Raw genomic sequence first — 17,031 nt, forward strand, 5'->3', positions numbered from 1 at the left:
GACTAGAGCTTAGACATTTCAACTACTTTTTTCTAAATTATTTAGATGCTGCAACTATTCTTGTACTTGTGAGAGGCAGGACTGGGTCCAGATGGGCTCTGGATCTTCTCTTTTCTTTTATAGCAATGAACATTTTTGTGCCACAGTTTATAGTTTGCTCAGGTTTCTGCGATTTTTCAGGAGCCCTCATCATGGGAGGGTCCCATTCCCTGTGATTCTGCCACCTGTGGGCCACGCCCTGTCCCTCTGCTAATCCTCACACCTGCCCTCAGTCATTCATTCCCCTTGACCGTGCCTCTTTAGCTCTGAGGTCTCATCTCTTTGGATACATACTCCTGGCCCTCCGCCTCGGTCCCTGCGGTAAATACCTTCTTGGCTGTTTTCTAGGTGGTGCTGGTGAGGTGGAATGAGCCGTACCAGAAGCTGGCCACGTGTGACGCAGATGGCGGGATATTTGTGTGGATTCAGTACGAAGGGAGGTGGTCCGTGGAACTGGTCAACGACCGGGGGGCTCAGGTGAGTGCGCGGAGCCGCTCCCGGTGCGACTTGGCTGGAGGGAGAACGCAGAGCGTGTATTCCAGGGCAGATGGATACTCTTTCCAGAAACCGGTAGAGTAAAAATAAATAAAACTAGAATCCTGCTTTTTGTTCCCCTTGAGTATATCACTTGATGAAAAGAGAAAGATCCTACTTCTTTATTCAACTATTCTGCTGTTGTGAGTGCTCGCCAAGTTTTAAGCTTTAATTAAATCTGTGAAATCTTTTTTTTTTTTTAACCATTCGTTGTTGTGACTACATGTTAAATTTGGATTCTCTGAAGTGCTTACGGCGTATCACTTTTTTGCTCCCTTATAGTTCTCTTGCAGGGAGCTCCTTGGAGCCCTTAGCACAACCTACTTGTCAAGCTGAGTTTTTAACACTCTCTCCTGTCAGGTTTCAATTAGCATGGCCACCTGTTGTCATCCCTCAGCTCTTCTTTTCTGATACAAATTTGTCTCTGCTCCGAGGAAAACAGGTGCTCCAGGGACTCCCTGCTGAGCGGTGCTATTTTCAAACCTGCTCCATAGATTCTTCTGGCTCACGGTACAGATCTGGCTCTGCCACCTTCCCCCTGTGATGGTGGGCCACATGGAGCTCCTCTTCTCAGGTACTAGGGACACAAGTGCCATCCCAGGGATCTGACCGAACTGTGGCTTCAGACCCGAGTCCTCAGGGGACCTTCCTCCGTGAGGGCTTTCTCAGATTGGTTTGCCACTCCGGGAGGGTTCCCTGTGACTGCCTTCCTATGCGTTTCTCAGGAAGTGGGGTCCTACCCCCTTTTCTCCTATCCAGTCCTTAAATAAGCTGCGAACTGCCCAAGTGTGAAAGATACTCCAGTGACGTAAAATGACAGAAAAGTGCAAGGAACAAAGATACCGTTAGCAGTGGCTGTTGCAGCTAAGGGAAGGTGTCGTCAGAGAAGACACGTCCACCTCAGGCAGAATAGAACATTCTTTTGTGTGTGAGTCTACTTGTTTGGTAGAGTAAATGTAATAATTTTGACCGACTCTGAAAAGGCCTTCTCCGTGTCCTGTACCCCTCCGTGGAGTGAAGAAAGGAAGAGTTGTAACCTGCCCTGTGGTGGCTGACCAGCCTTCCTGAAACAGAACCCCAGACGGGAACTCTCCGTGACCATGGACGTTCCTGCCGCTGGAGGGGAGCGTGAGCTCTGGAGTCACACCCCACAGGCCACGAGTCTCGCCCCAGTGTTTCCTAGTAGGAGATACTTCATTCTCTGTGCCTCAGTCTTCTCATCTGTCCTTGTGGACTCTCATAGTACGCGCCTTAGAGAATCGCTAGGAGGATTAAGTCAGACTAACCACACAGGGTACTTCTAACACTGTCTGTTCACAGTAGTTGTCCCCATATATTGTTCCAGTGCCTGCACTATTCTGAGGTACCACCACCTCATCACCCCTGACCACAGACTGAACCTGCCCTGGAATAGTGGCCATTATGGCCTCACCAGAGACTAGCTTCAGACCTTGAGGCAGCAATTCCGGATGGCTTTCTGTAGGTGGAGACTTCTCTGAATTCGTCCATAAGAGTCTCTGAAATGCTGTAATTCTCTCAGGCCCAGTGACTGAGTTAGTCGTGTCCTCAGCCTTTGGACCACTACACTTCTCTAAAGCATTACTCTGACAAAGCCCTGAAGAGGGGCCAGGACAAAGCCCAGCCAAGTGCCCGTCCTCTCCATGTGCTCTTTCTCCGTCTCCACAGGAACCCTCTTCAGCTGATGCTGGTCTCAGTTAATAGAAGAAAAAACTCAGGCCAGGAAGTATGTTTGTGGTAAAGCAGAATTTGAACCCAGGTTTGAATCTAGGACACACTGTCACACTGTCTCCTTCCCAGACAACTTTTTTCTCTTTGAGCAGAAATGTGTATACAGAGTATGTCCAGAAGAGCTCGGACTCTTTACCTTAGAGAGTCCGGCCCCACCAGCCCGGCCTTGCTGCCGCCACACGGCTTGCTCCTGAAGGCAGCCTCTCCGAGGACGAAACTCTCTGTCCTCTCCATATAGCAGCCGGGTGGTTTCCACCACCACCGTATCCCCAGCTTTTCTCTCTATTGAGAATTTGGCACAAAAAAGCACTTTAGACACAAGAAAGGGAGAGTGAGTTCAGACCTGGAGGTGAATGGACTTATACGGACCATAGAGCACCCCGGACCTCCTGGAATCTCACAAATGCCTGTCCTTGTCATGTTCAAAAAGGAATCACTATATCTATGACGTGATCTGCATTTATATATAATTTTGCTGTTTGGAGCTCTGATCCTGCAAACCTCGAACCCCTCGAAACAGTTGTCAGCAGTAAACACTTAACATCTGGGAAAGATTTGGCTGCTTTGAATTGTTGGCATCAGAGTTTATCTGAGTAGAGAAACGCCGTGCACTGGTGATGATGAATCGCCGGTTGAGGAAGTAATCCCTGTCTGGGCACGCGCACCAACCTGGTGGGAGGAAGGACAGTTTGGTGGCTTGGAAGAGGAGGATCCTTGAAATCTGCTCAGAGAAAAATAGTGCTTTTCAGAGGAAATGACAGGTGGTCCATGTTGCACAGCATGACTTGTACTGTCACAAAGGAATCAAACACTCGGCAAAAGCTAAGTGATGCTTTAACAGCTTCTTTTTCGGGAAATGATTATGAGTCCTTTATTTAAAAAGTGAGTCTGGAACAGCGTGTGCGTTATTGTGTAGGATTAGTCACCGGGGGTGGCTGTGCCCTGCACAGAGACTGGCCATTGTTGAAAGCTGCCTCGGGCTGAGGGCTGACCGGGCTGGTGCGCAGACGCGGTTAATCCACGTCTGACAGTACGCTCGGGGCGGCCAGGGCCCCGCAGGCCTGCGCCCCTGGAAGGCAACGGGAAGGAGGGGGCTTCCTGCTTGGTTTCCTCACAGCGCTGGGTAGCAGCTCCCCGGTTTCTGCTTTTCCAGTTGTGGTGTATTTTTACCCCTCTCTGCTCACCTAGTTTAATAAACCCAATTCATTCATGGAAGCATCCTTGATTATAATTTTCTGCGACTGCAAGTCTGGTGCTGTCTTGGGGAAGCTTCCATTCACTGGCTAAATGCTTCCACCCTCTAGTAGGATGTTTTTCTTTTTAGTACATTTCTCTTCCAAGATAAAGGAGTTAGAATGCTTGTTGTAACTAAGTAGCACTACATTTGAACAATGAAAAACGTTTAAATTTTATTGCAGAATTAATGTGTTGTCTCTAGAAAATGTTTTAAGTTCTAAGAAAAACTATATAGTGTTGTTAGTTGACACATAGGGTCAGTGAAACCAAGGTCTTGAATTTACCCTAAGCAGAGTCTCTTTTCAGTGACCTCAGGCCAGCTGTTCAAGAGCTAGCGCACCAAGCCGTGCCCTGCTCGCGGGGTGGACGCGCTGACGGCCGAACACAGACTGTAACCTCTGCTGGGAAAACAGCAGACGTTCGTGTTCCTTTTGGTTTTTGTTCATGTATTTTATTTTTATCTGAAATGTGATATATCTAGTAATGTCACTGATTTTATTTTATTATTTTTTTAATGTTTATTTTGAGAGAGAGAGAGAGAGAGAGAGACGGGGGACAGAGTGCGAGTGGGGAAGGGGCAGAGAGAGATAGGACACAGAATCTGAAGCAGGTTCCAGAAGCTCCGAGCTGTCAGCACAGAGGCTGATGTGGGGCTTGAACTCACGAACCACGAGACCATGACCTGAGCCAAAGTCCGAAACTTGACCGACTGAGCCACCCAGGCGCCCAATGTCACCGATTTTAAAGAAAGTTAAACATTTCCAAGTAAAAACAACCTGTAACAGTTTTATGAATGAAAGGTAGACATAACTATAGAGATTACCAGGTAATCAAAGGTAGTTAAAAGATGCCTAGGTCATTCAGTGGGGGGGAAAACAATAGTCTTTTTTTCTATTGAGTTGTAATTGACATATAGTGTTACATTAGTTGAAGGTACACAACATAATGATTTGATATTTGTCCAGACGGCTGACCCTTGAACAACTTCAGTTTGAACTGCACAGGTTCACTTACACATACATGGGGTTTTTTTCAATAACTATAGAACAGATAGAAGTCGGGGGGGGGGGGCAAGCTGAAATGGCACAGTCGCGGGACCCTAGGCTTGCCTTGTTCCTCAGTCACAGCTGGATAACAATCAGGTCATTCTGAACACTGAAGAAACGGACCTGAGGGCCGACAGAACAAAGTGACAACTAGAGGAAGAGAAGAGGCCACGCTGAGGAGGGTGGGAAGTACAGAGTCACAGTTTGGGGAAGAAACAGGGAGAGTGGATCGCAGCTGCTGTGGGTGGGGGGAGCCTTGTTGTGGAGAGAGGTGAGAGAGAGAGGGGAAGAGGAGCACTTGGGGGATCGCACAAGGAAAACACTTCCCCAAACCACTGGCTGGGAAATGAGAGAGGCTGATTTTCATGAGTTTTTGCAACCAACAGGGCTCAACAACGAGTTTTAGAGGCCTGTGGCGTGCTGGGGTAGAGCGCCGAGTGTGCTGCCCCGCTCCTGGAGAGAAGGCAGGCAGGTAACCCGGGGGCAGGCAGCGCGGTCTGCGGATTGCCTGAGATGCACAGGGAGGAACCGTTCTCTCTTCGTGGAGCACCTCTGCGCGTGGTGGCACTGCCCTCCTGGGAACAGAAGAGCCCGCTGGGCGCCGTTTCCCTCCCCCACCTCTCAGCTTGGGCACAGGGACACCTGCTAAGGGCAGCTACCCAGGACACTGGCAGTTTAACCTGCTCTAGTCCAAATCCTGTGCCCCCGCACTCTGATGTGACTGCCCTTCTGGGTCAAACCTGCGCCAGCCCCAGTGCAGCAGGACCCTTCCCCAGAAGAGCATGCAGGTCCCCATCACATCAAGTCCTTAAAGTTTGGAATTTAAAATTTTTATTTACTTTTTTTTTAAATAGTTTATTGTCAAATTGGTTTCCATACAACACCCAGTTCTGTTCCCCACAAGTGCCCTCCTCCATCAGCACCACCTCTTTTGCCCCTCCCCCTCCCCCTTCAACCCTGTTTTGTTTTCAGTATTCAATAGTCTCTATTTACTTTTGAGAGAGAAAGCGACAGAGCGTGGACGGGGGAGGGATAGAGAGAGGAGACACTGAATCTGAAGCAGGCTTCAGGCTCAGAGCTGTCAGCACAGAACCTGATGCAAGGCTTGAACTCATGAACCACGAGATCATGACCTGAGCCAGAGTCAGACATTCAACCGACTGAGCCACCCAGGTGTCCCCTAAAGTTTGGAACTTTAAAAATCAGCAGGCTTGGCTGGAATAAGAGCCCAAAGTGCGCTGCACGGTTCCAGGCAGGCAAGCAACTCCAGACACAGAGAGCATGAAAACAGTGACCTGGAAAGTGCCTAGGACACGCGAGAGGAAGTTATTCACTCTTCTGAGAGGGCTTTCCTGAGAACAGCAAGTATGGAACCCCCCTTCTCTTGGAACAAAGGACCGACCTGGCTGTTGCCATTTCCCTCCCCTGCCCCTCAGCATAAACCAACTCCACTAAAAAGCACAGCACCAACACGAGCTGACAAACCTGCTTGGTCAGCCAGCCCTGCTCCTCAGTCCTCTGCAGGTGTGCCTGAGGACCAGTGCAGCAGGCCCCTTCCCCAGAAGACCAGCGGACACCCTCACTTGTACCGTGTCTTCTGACCATGGAGTTCTGCAAGGCTTCAGTTCTAGTGGAAGTAGCATCAGGCCTCATTTAACAAACAGACCAAGGCACACCTAGTTCAGACTTGCCATGCTCTGGCCACAGTCCAAATATTGCCCATCTACAGAGCCTCTTAGAAGACTGACCTGAGGGATAGAGAAGCCAAAACACAGCAGCAGAGTACATGCAACACATACCAGAGCGGCACACACCAGAGACACTTCCTGAAGCATCAGGCCCTGAACACTGTGTGACCTCTTCTTCATAAGGCCATTATTTTCAGGAATAGGAAACATAACAGGCTTTGCTAACACAAAGAAGAAAACAGACACCTTCACGAAATACAAAGTTGGAGGAATTCATCCCAAAAGAAAGAACAAGAAAAGGTCATGGGCTACAAATATAAACAAAACGGATCTAAGTGATATGTCTGATGCAGAATTTGAAGTAACAGTCATAAGGATACTCATCAGGCTTGAGAAGAGTATAGAAGACATCAGGGAGACCGTTAACTGCAGAGATAAAAGCTCTAAACTACAATCAGGCAGAAACGAAAAAGGCGGTATCTAGGATTCAAAACCAACTGGGTCTAGTGACCACAAGGATGGAAGAGTCAGAGGAACAAATAAGTGACATAGAAGATAGAATTATGGAAAATAATGAAGCGGAACAAAAGAAAGAAAACTGTGGATCACAAGCGTTGACATAGGGAATTCAGTGACTCCATCAAACGTGGTAACATTTATTATCATAGGAGTCCCAGAAGAAGACGAGCCAGAAAAAGGGGCGGAAGGTTTATTTGAAGATATCATAGTTGAAAACCTCTCTAACCTGGGGAAAGAAAACAGATATCCAAATCCAGGAAGCACAGAGAGCTCCCAGAAAGATCAACAAAAGCAGGCCAACACCAAGACATATTGTAGTTAAAGTTGCAAAATATAGTGATAAAGAAGACATCCTAAAAGCAGTGAGACAAAAGAAGTCCCTCACTTACAAGGAGGTGCTATAACATTAGCAGCAGATCTTTCCATAGAAACTTGGCAAGCCAGAAGTTTAGCTTGCTGAATGGGAAAAATCTGCAGCCAAGAATACTCTATTCAGCAAGACTATCATTCAAAATAGTAAGAGAGATGTAGAGTTTCCCAAACGAAAACTAAGGGGGTTTGTGACCACTAACCCAGCCCTGCAAGAAATATTAAAGGAGACGCTTTGAGTGGGAGGGAAAAGACCAAAAGTGACAAAGACTCAAAAGAACCAGAGCAAATTTCTGGAAACAGCAACAACAAAAAAAAAGCAATAAAATGGCTGTAAGTACATATCAGTAATTATACTGACTGTAAAACATGACCCATCTATATGCTGCCTATGAGAGATTCACTTGAGACCTAAAAACACCTGTGCATTGAAAGTGAGGGGATGGAGAAATATTTATCATGTAAATGAATGTCAGTAGGAAGCCACAGTAGCAATACTTACATCAAACAAACTAGATTTAACCAAAGATTGGGGGTGCCTGGATGGCGCAGTTGGTTAAGCGTCCAACTCTTGATCTCGGCTCATGTCATGATTCACATTTCTTGAGTTCAGGCCCACATCAGGCTTTGTGCTGATGATACAGAGCCTGCTTGGGATTCTGTCTCTCCTTCTCTCTCACCCCTCCCGGCTTATGCTTTCTCCATTGCTCTCTGAAAAATAAATAAACAAACTTTAAAAAAAAATACAATAAAGACTATAACAAGATGGAAAAAGGCACTAAATCATAATAAAGGGGACTATCCAACAAGATCTAACTAACAATTATAAATATATTTGACCTCAGTTTGGGAGCACCCAAATATATAAAATACTTAATAACAAACATAAAGGAACTCATTCATAATAATACAATAATAGTAGGGGACTTAAACAGCCCACTTACAGCAATGGACAGATCATCTAAACAGAAAATCAGTAAGGAAACAATGGCTTTGAATGACACACTGCACCAGATGAACTTAACAGATACATTGATAACATTTCATCATAAAGCAGCAGAATACACATTGTTTTTGAGTGTACAGGGGACATTCTCCAGAAGAGATCACATACTGGATCACAAATCAGCTCTCAGCGAGTACAGAGAGATTGAGATCAGAGCATGTGTAGTTTCAGACCACAACGCTATGAAACTTGAAGTCAACTACAAGAAAAAATTTGGAAAGAAAAATTTGGAGGTTAAATAACATCCTGCTAAAGAATGAATGGGCTAAGCAATTATTCTTTAAATAATGAAAACATCACAGTCCAAAACTTTTGGGATGCAGCAAAGGCAGTCCTGAGGGGAAGCATATTACAATATAGGTCTACCTCAAGAAGCAAGAAAACTCTTGGGGCACCTGGGTGGCTCAGTCAGTTAAGCATCTGACTTCGGCTCAGGTCACGAGCTTATGGTTCATGAGTTTGAGTCCCGTGTCAGGCTCTGTGCTGATAGCTCAGAGCCTGGAGCCTGCTTCAGATTCTGTGTCTCCCTCTCTGTGTCTCTGCCCCTCCCCCATTTATGCGCGCTCTCTCTCTCTCTCTCTCTCTCTCTCTCTCTCAAGAATAAATAAAACATTAAAAATGTTTTTAAGAAAAGATGAGAGCAGAAATAAATGATACAGAAACTTAAAAAAATGGTGGAACAAATCAGTGAAACTAAGAGCTGGTTGTTTGAAAAAATACACACACACACACACACATATATGTGTGTGTGTGTGTGTGTGTGTATATATATATATAAAACTGATAAATCCCTAAGCCAGACTTATGAAAAAGAAAAGAGAAAGGACCAAATAAATAAAATCACAAATGAGAAGAGAAATAACAGCCAACACCACAGAAATACAATTAAAAGAGAATATTATGAAAAATTATATGCCAAAAAATTATATGCCATTTCTTGAAGAAATGGATAAATTCTAGAAATATAAGCAACCAAAACTGAAACTAGAAGAAAAAAAATATGTACAGACTGATAACCAACAAAGAAATTGAATCAGTAATCAAAAACCCCCCAACAAACAAAAGTCCAGGGCCAGATGGCTTCAAGGGAATTCTACCAAACATTTAAGGAAGAGTTCATACCTGTTCTTCTCAAACTATTCCAAAAAAATAGAAATGGAAGGAAAACTTCCAAACTCATTCTATAAGGCCAGCATTGCCCTGATTCCACAACCAGACAAAGACATTGCTAAAGAAGAGAACTACAAGACCATATCCCTGATGAACATGGATGCAAAAATTCTCAACAAAATACTAGCAAATCGAATCCAACAGTACATTAAAAGAATCATTCATCATGATCATGTGGGATTTATTCCTGGGACGCAAGGATGGTTCAAAATTCGCAGATCAATCAATGTGATGCACCACATTAATAAAAGTAAGGGTAAGAACCATATGATCCTCTCAAAAGAGGCAGAAAAGCATTTGACAAAGTGCAATATTTATTCATGATAAAGACTCAGTAAAGTACGTTTAGAGGGAACATAACAACGGCCATATAAGAAAAACCCACAGCTAATATCATCCTCAATGAGGAAAAACTGGAAGACTTTTCCGTAAGGTCAGGAACAAGATAAGGATGTCCACTCTCACCATTGTTACTTAACATAGTACTGGAAGTCCTGGCCTCAGCAGTCAGACAACAAAAGTAAAAGGCATCGTGGTTGACAAGGAAGAAGTCAAACTTTGACTTTTGGCAGATGATAAGATGTTCTATCTATATGGAAAACCCAAAAGACATCACCACAAAATTGCTAGAACTGGTGCATGAGTTCAGTACAAAGGATACAAACCCAGTGAACAGAAATCTGTTGCATTTCTATACACCAATAATGAAGCAGCAGAAAGAGAAATCAAGGAATTGATCCCATTTACAATTGCAGTAAAAAACTAAGCTACCTAGAAATAAATCTAACTAAAGAGACAAAAGATCTATACTTTGAATACTTAAAAAACACTGATGAAAGAAAGTGAAGATGACACACAAAAAAGGAAAAACATTCCACGCTAATGGATCAGAAGAATAAATATTATTAAATGTCTATATTACCCAAACCAATCTACACATTTAATGCAATCCTTATCAAAATACCACCACTATTTTTCACAGAGCCAGAACAAACCATCCTAAAATTGGTGTGGAAGCACATAGCCAAAGCAATCTTGGGGAAAGAAAACAAAACAAAACTGGAGGCATCACTTCAAGCTATATGATAAAACAGTAGTCATCAAGGCAGTATAGTATGGTCCTGGCATTAAAACAGACACATTGATCAATGGAACAGAGTAGAAAACCCAGAAATAAACCCACAATTGTATGATCAACTAATCTTCAACAAAGCAGGAAAGAACATCCAGAGGAGAAAAGACAATTTCTTCAACAAATGGTGTTGAGAAAACTGGACCGCTACAGGCAGAAAAATAAACTGGCCCACTTTCTTACACCATACACAAAAATAAACCCCAAATGGATTAAAGACCTAAATGTGAGACGGGAAACCATCAAAATCCTAGGAGAACCTCTTTGACCTTGGCTGGAGCAACTTCTTACTAGACATCACCAGAGGCAAGGAAAACAAAATAAAAAACGAACTATTAGGACTTCGTCAAGATAAAAAGCTTCTGCACAGCAAAGGAAACTATCAACAAAACTAAAAGGCAGCCTTCAGAATGGGAGAAGATATTTGCAAATGACATCGGATAAAGGGTTAGTATCCAAAATATATAAAGAACTTACCAAACTCAACACCCCCCCCCAAAAAATTATCCAGTTAAAAATTGGACATTTTTCCCAAGAAGACATCCAGGTGGCTAACAGACACATGAAAAGATGCTCCACATCACTCATCATCAGGGAAAAATAAATCAAAACTACAATGAGAAATCACCTCATACCTGTCAGAATGGCTAAAATTCACGACACAGAAAACAACAGGTATTGGTGAGGATATGGATGAAGGGGAACCCATCTTACACTTTTGGATGGAATGTAAACTGGTGCAACCACTCTGGAAAACAGTATGCAGATTCCTCGAAAAATTAAAAATAGGGGCGCCTGGGTGGCTCAGTCAGGTAAGTGTCTGACTTCAGCTCAGGTCACGATCTCATGGTTCATGTGTTTGAACCCTGCATCCGGCTCTGTTCTGACAGCTCAGAGCCTGGAGCCTGCTTCAGATTCTGTGTCTCCCTTTCTCTCTGTCCCTCATCCACTCATTCTCTGTCTCTCTCTGTCTCTTGAAAATGAATAAACGTTAAATTTTTTAAAAAAAAAGTTACAAGTAGAACTACCCTGCAGCCTAGTTAATCAGTAAAAATACTGATTAAAAGGGGTACATGCACCCTAGTGTTTATAGCAGCACTATCAACAATAGTCAAATTATGGAAAGAGCACAGATGTCCATTGCATGATGAATGAATTAAGAAGATGTGGTATAGGTATGCAGTGGAATACTACACAACCAATAAAAGAATGAAATCTTAACCATTTGAAAAATGTGGATGGAACTAGAGTGTATTATGCTAAGTGAAATAAGTCAGTCAAAGAAAGATAATACCATATGATTTTACTCATATGTGGAATTTTAAGAAACAAAACAGAAGAAATGGGAATAAGAAAGAGAGTCCAACCTGAAAACAGACTCTTAACTATAGAGAACACACTGTGGGTTGCTGGGGGGAGGTGGGCAGGAGGGTGGGTTACATTGGTGATGGACATTAAGGAGGGACTTGTTATGATGAGCACTGGGTGTTGCATGTAAGTGATGAATCAGTAAGTTCTACACCACAAAGTAATATTACACTGTATGTTAACTAACTGGAATTTGAATAAAAACTTTAAAAAGAAAAAAATACCATACTATAAATGTATTTTCTCTTCCTTATGATTTGGTTAATATTTTCTTTTCTTTAGTTCACTAGAGTGCAAAAATACAGTATATAATAGGTAAAACATACAAAATATGTATTAATTACATATTTTACTCCGGGGGAGCCAGAGTTACATATGGATTTTCAGTGGCACCGGTGTCAGCAACCCCTAAGCTCTGAGTTGTTCAAAGGTCAACTGTATTGTGAAAGGATCACCACAGTAAGTCTAGGTAACGTCTGGGGAATAGTCTTCTTGACAAATGGCACTGAAACAACTGCAGGTCTATATTTAAAAAACAAATTCCAAAACAAAACAAAACAAAAAACCCACTTTGATTCTGACCTCATACTCTACACAAAAATTAACTCTAAGTAAATCACAGACTTATAAATGTAAAAACTAAACTTCTCTGTAAACCTTGGGTTTGAAGCCTTGGATTAAGTAAAGATTCAGTGTATTGGACACAAAAAGCATGAACCATAAAAGAAAAAAATATTGATGCTAGACTTCATTAGAATTTAAGATTTTCACTTTTTTTTTTTTTTTACCATTTTTATTTATTTTTGAGAGACAGCATGAATGGGCATGAGGGGCAGAGAGAGAGGGAGACAGAATCTGAAGCAGGCTCCAGGGTCTGAGCTGTCAGCACAGAGCCCAGTGTGGGGCTCGAACCCATGACCTCAGCCGAAGTCAGACAGGTAACCGACTGAGCCACTCAGGTACCCCAAGACTTTTTGAAAATCTTTATGAAAGATACCATTAGGCAAATGAAAAGGCAAACCACAGAGTAAGAGAAATTATTTGCAGCACACTTACATCATAAAAGATTGTGTATAGAATTTTTATAGCAAAATAAGGTTGAAACTTTGTGTGTATGTATGTAGGTGTATACATCTGTATGAATATTCACACACCGCATAACACATAAATACGAGTGGATAGGGGAATAGGTATACATAGCAAGGGGTTTGAACAGACATGTCCCTAAGGATGATGTGCAAATGATCAATAAGCACATGAAATGATACTCCCCGTGGCTACATTGGTGAAATGCAAATTAGGAACACCGTGTCCTGCCACTGCATACCTACTAGAATAGCTAAAATAAGAGACTGACAACACCAAGTGCTGGTGAGGAATGAGCCTACTAAGGGGTGTGAGATGGCATAACCACTTTGGAAAATAATCTGGTCATTTCTTATGCATTTAAACATGCTTTGACCATATGACCCAGCAAGTCCACATTCAAGTATTTACTCAGGAGACATGAAACCATGCATCTGCCAAAAGTATTGCGCATGCATGGTGTACCAGTTTTATAGTAGCTAAATCCTGGAAACAACCTACGTGCCTGGCAATTTGGGTGGATAAGTAAGTTGTGGTCTGTTTATATAATGGAATACTACTCTTCATGAAAAGGAATGAACTGCTGCTGCACACAAGAATTTAGAATACTCTTAAACTAGTGTGCTGAATGAAAGCTGTGCACAAAAGTGAGCAAACTATACCATTCCATTCTTGTAAAATTCAAGAGTAAGCAACTAGTGAGAGAAATTAGATCACTGGTTGCCTTTGACCAAGGGTGAGGGTAGAGGATTTACTGCTGAGGAGAACTTTATTTAATATATGCAAATTGCACTTCAGTAAAGTTCATTTTTAAGAAGATAATAAATACTATCAGCAACTACTTGCCAACAATTTGGAAATCTTACATGAACTGGAAATTTTTTTTAGTAATTTAATAGAGCTGACTCAAGAGGAAATAAAAAGCCTAACAGCTTGACTTGGATTAAAACTTCTGAGTAAATTGAGGCAATGGTCAAAAATCTTCCTGCAAAAAAATACTCAGAGCCAGATGGCTTTATAGGCATGTTTACCAGACTTTCATACAATAGGTCATCCCAGTTTATATAAATTGTTCCCGGCAGTGGAAAAGGAGGAAGTACCCTCCAACTCATTCTGAGAGATCAACATAACTTTGAGAAATACAGACAAAGACATTACAAAAGTTTGCTTCACTCATCAATACAGCTGAACTCATCAGTAAATCACCTGTGTATATCAAAGACAATACTCCACCTCCAAGCCGGGCTACTTCTAGGCATGCAAAGGTAGTATAATATGAGGAAGTTCATAGAAGCAATTCACTTCAGTAATGGATTAAAAGATTTTTAAAATGTGGTTATTTGAGTAAATACAACGAACACATTTGATAAAAACAACCACCAAGTATGTGTAATTTTTCTACCTAAATTATCCTTTTTTTTTTTTTTTTTTTTTAGAGCGTCTCTAGAGAGCACGAGCAGGGGAGAGGGGCAGAGGGAAAGAGAGAGAATCTTAAGCCTATCCATGCTCAGCTTGGAGCCTGATACAGGGTTCAATCCCATGACCCTGGGATCATGACCTGAGCCAAAATCAAGAATCAGATGCTCAAACGACTAAGCCACCCAGGCACCCCTAAGTTATTTTTCATTTTGATTAAGGGAGTAGGATTAGCAAGACTGAGAAATGTATATAATCAGAAACCAAGAACTTTACTATTTTGATAAGTGATCCAGAGACACTAATGACAAATCTGTTACCATAGGTGGGAGACCACAGAACAGTGGCAAAAAGCAAGGAGAGTGGATCTGTAAAACCATGGGTCATTCTTGGCATTACCATTCACCTTGTGTGTGATTGAGGACAAGTTACTTATCCACTGTGTGTCTGTTTTCTGTGTAAAATTCGCATGATAATCCCTCCCACAAACAAAGCTTAAAGAATTAACATTAAAAATGAAAGTTATGCATTGACACTTGCCTTTCAGATGATTTAATGTTATATGTTAGTGTTACAATACATATGATGTATTTTATGTATTGTTCTCTTTAAGACCATCTAACTCTAAGCCAAAAGCTAAGTTCAGTACTATAGCCTGTGATAAAAGTGCTTTCCCTTTCAGATTACAAATTGACACCTTTTGTCTATGTGTGTCTCAAAGGTGAGTGATTTCACATGGAGCCACGATGGGACTCAAGCACTTATTTCGTATCGAGATGGGTTTGTCCTGGTTGGTTCTGTCAGCGGACAAAGACACTGGTCATCTGAGATCAACTTGGAGAGTCAGATCACATGTGGCATATGGACTCCTGATGACCAGCAGGTAAAGCCTCTTGATTATGGGTGTGTAATAAATGTTAAAACCGTCTGAGCTGAGGAGGAAATGAATTGCGTACAATCATATAGGGAATGGGTGGGGGAGGGGGAAGCTGGTTCAGGAGCCTCTTAAAGAATCACAAAGGTAAACAGCTATAAATATGTCCAGGTGAAAATTAAAACAAAACTTTAAGTAAACCATAGATGGGAGAAATAATATTTTCCATTGGTATGGTAAGAAGATATAGTTATAGCAAAAGAGGAAGCTGAAAAAAAGAGAGAGAAATTAATCCAGGAGCAGGAAAGGAGAATTCGAGACCTGAGTGATACAATCAAATGGAACAACATCTGTATCATAGGAATTCCTGAAGAGGAAGACAGAGAGAAAGGGCCTGAAGGGATACTAGACCAAATTATCACTGAGAACTTCCCAAATCTGGGAAAAGAAATAGACATTACAATCAAGAGGCACAAAGAACCCCCTTAAGACATAACTTGAATCGGCCTTCGGTACAACATATCATCGTGAATCTGGCAAAATATAAAGATAAAGAGAGAATTCTGAAAGCAGCTAGGGAGAAAAGGGCCCTCACATACAAAGGGAAACCTATCAGAGTGGTTACAGATGGCAGGCCAGGAAGGAATGGCAGGAAATCTTCAATGTGATGAACAGAAAAAACATGTAGCCAAGAATCCTTTATCCAGCAAGCCTGTCATTCAAAATAGAAGGAGAGATAAAAGTGTTCCTATCGGTATGGTAAACACTGAGTTAATGTTTTAATTATGGGAAATATTCATATAGATATACTTTTAAATCTACATACATAGCCAGTTGGTAAATAGATAATGGACATGATGATTCAGAGAAGTTCAACTAGTCAATAATCATATGGTGGAAAAGTATACATTTTCAGGAGAAAAATGCAAAATAACATAGGAAATAGTTTCACTTATTAGCAAAAAATAATAAAATGATACAGATGATTTCCTGGTTAATGATAAGAGTTTAGGACTGGTAATAATGTCTGTTAAAGGTTTAGGGAAGCAATCTGGCAGAATATGTCAGAAATCTTTAAAAATTATTGTCCACTTTGACCTGGTAATATACTTTAGGAATTTATCCAAAAACAAAAGGCAGAAAATAAAAGTTACAATCATTAAAACTTTATTTGTGATAGTAAAATTTTGGCAATAGCCTATTTGTCAGAAAATAGACTGGTTAAGTAAACTGTGGGATTCCCACTTAAACTTAAGTTCAGGAAATTATGGATTGTTGTTACGAAGACAGTGTAGTAATCTGGAAGGGTTCTTATGATAGAATGTTGAGGAAAAAAATCAGGCTATGAAATGGTGTATGTGGCATGATTATCACGTCATAAAGCAACCAAAAGAAACCCATCCACGTGCTTAAAAGGCCTGGAAGGAAACAGAATGCCGCAGGAAGTTTGTTGTGTTACAGTGATGTGCTCTGGGGTCGTTTTCTAAAACCCATTAAAAAGGGGTTTTTTTTTAAATGTATCTGATTTACTTTCATGATAAAATAATATAGAATAACCTAATAAAATTATATATTGATAATTCATCTTTTTAACGTTTATTTTATTTTGAGAGTGAGACCATGTGCACACACATGAGGCAGAGAGAGAGGAGAGAGAGAATCCCAAGCAGGCCCCTCTCTGTCAGCACGGAGCTCGATGTGAGATCCTAACCTGAGCCCAAATCAAGAACAGATGCTTAACTGACTGAGCCACTGAGGCACCTCTGATAATTCATTTTTTAAGTAAAAAGGTTGATGAC

At 41.8% G+C, this 17,031-nt stretch overlaps 1 protein-coding gene across 1 annotated transcript in view; it reads left to right on the plus strand.

The window, feature by feature from the left end:
• Nucleotides 1-17,031, plus strand: part of TULP4 (TUB like protein 4) — a 165,191-nt gene that overhangs the window by 89,609 nt on the left and 58,551 nt on the right. Inside the window, exons 2-3 of the mRNA XM_029943259.1 lie at nt 388-516; nt 15,080-15,241. Of these exons, the coding sequence (XP_029799119.1) occupies nt 388-516; nt 15,080-15,241 (291 nt within the window). The remainder of the gene's footprint in view (nt 1-387; nt 517-15,079; nt 15,242-17,031) is intronic.

The sequence above is a fragment of the Suricata suricatta genome, chromosome 7, assembly GCF_006229205.1.
Source record: "Suricata suricatta isolate VVHF042 chromosome 7, meerkat_22Aug2017_6uvM2_HiC, whole genome shotgun sequence".
In the NCBI taxonomy this organism is placed as follows: Eukaryota; Metazoa; Chordata; class Mammalia; order Carnivora; family Herpestidae; genus Suricata; species Suricata suricatta.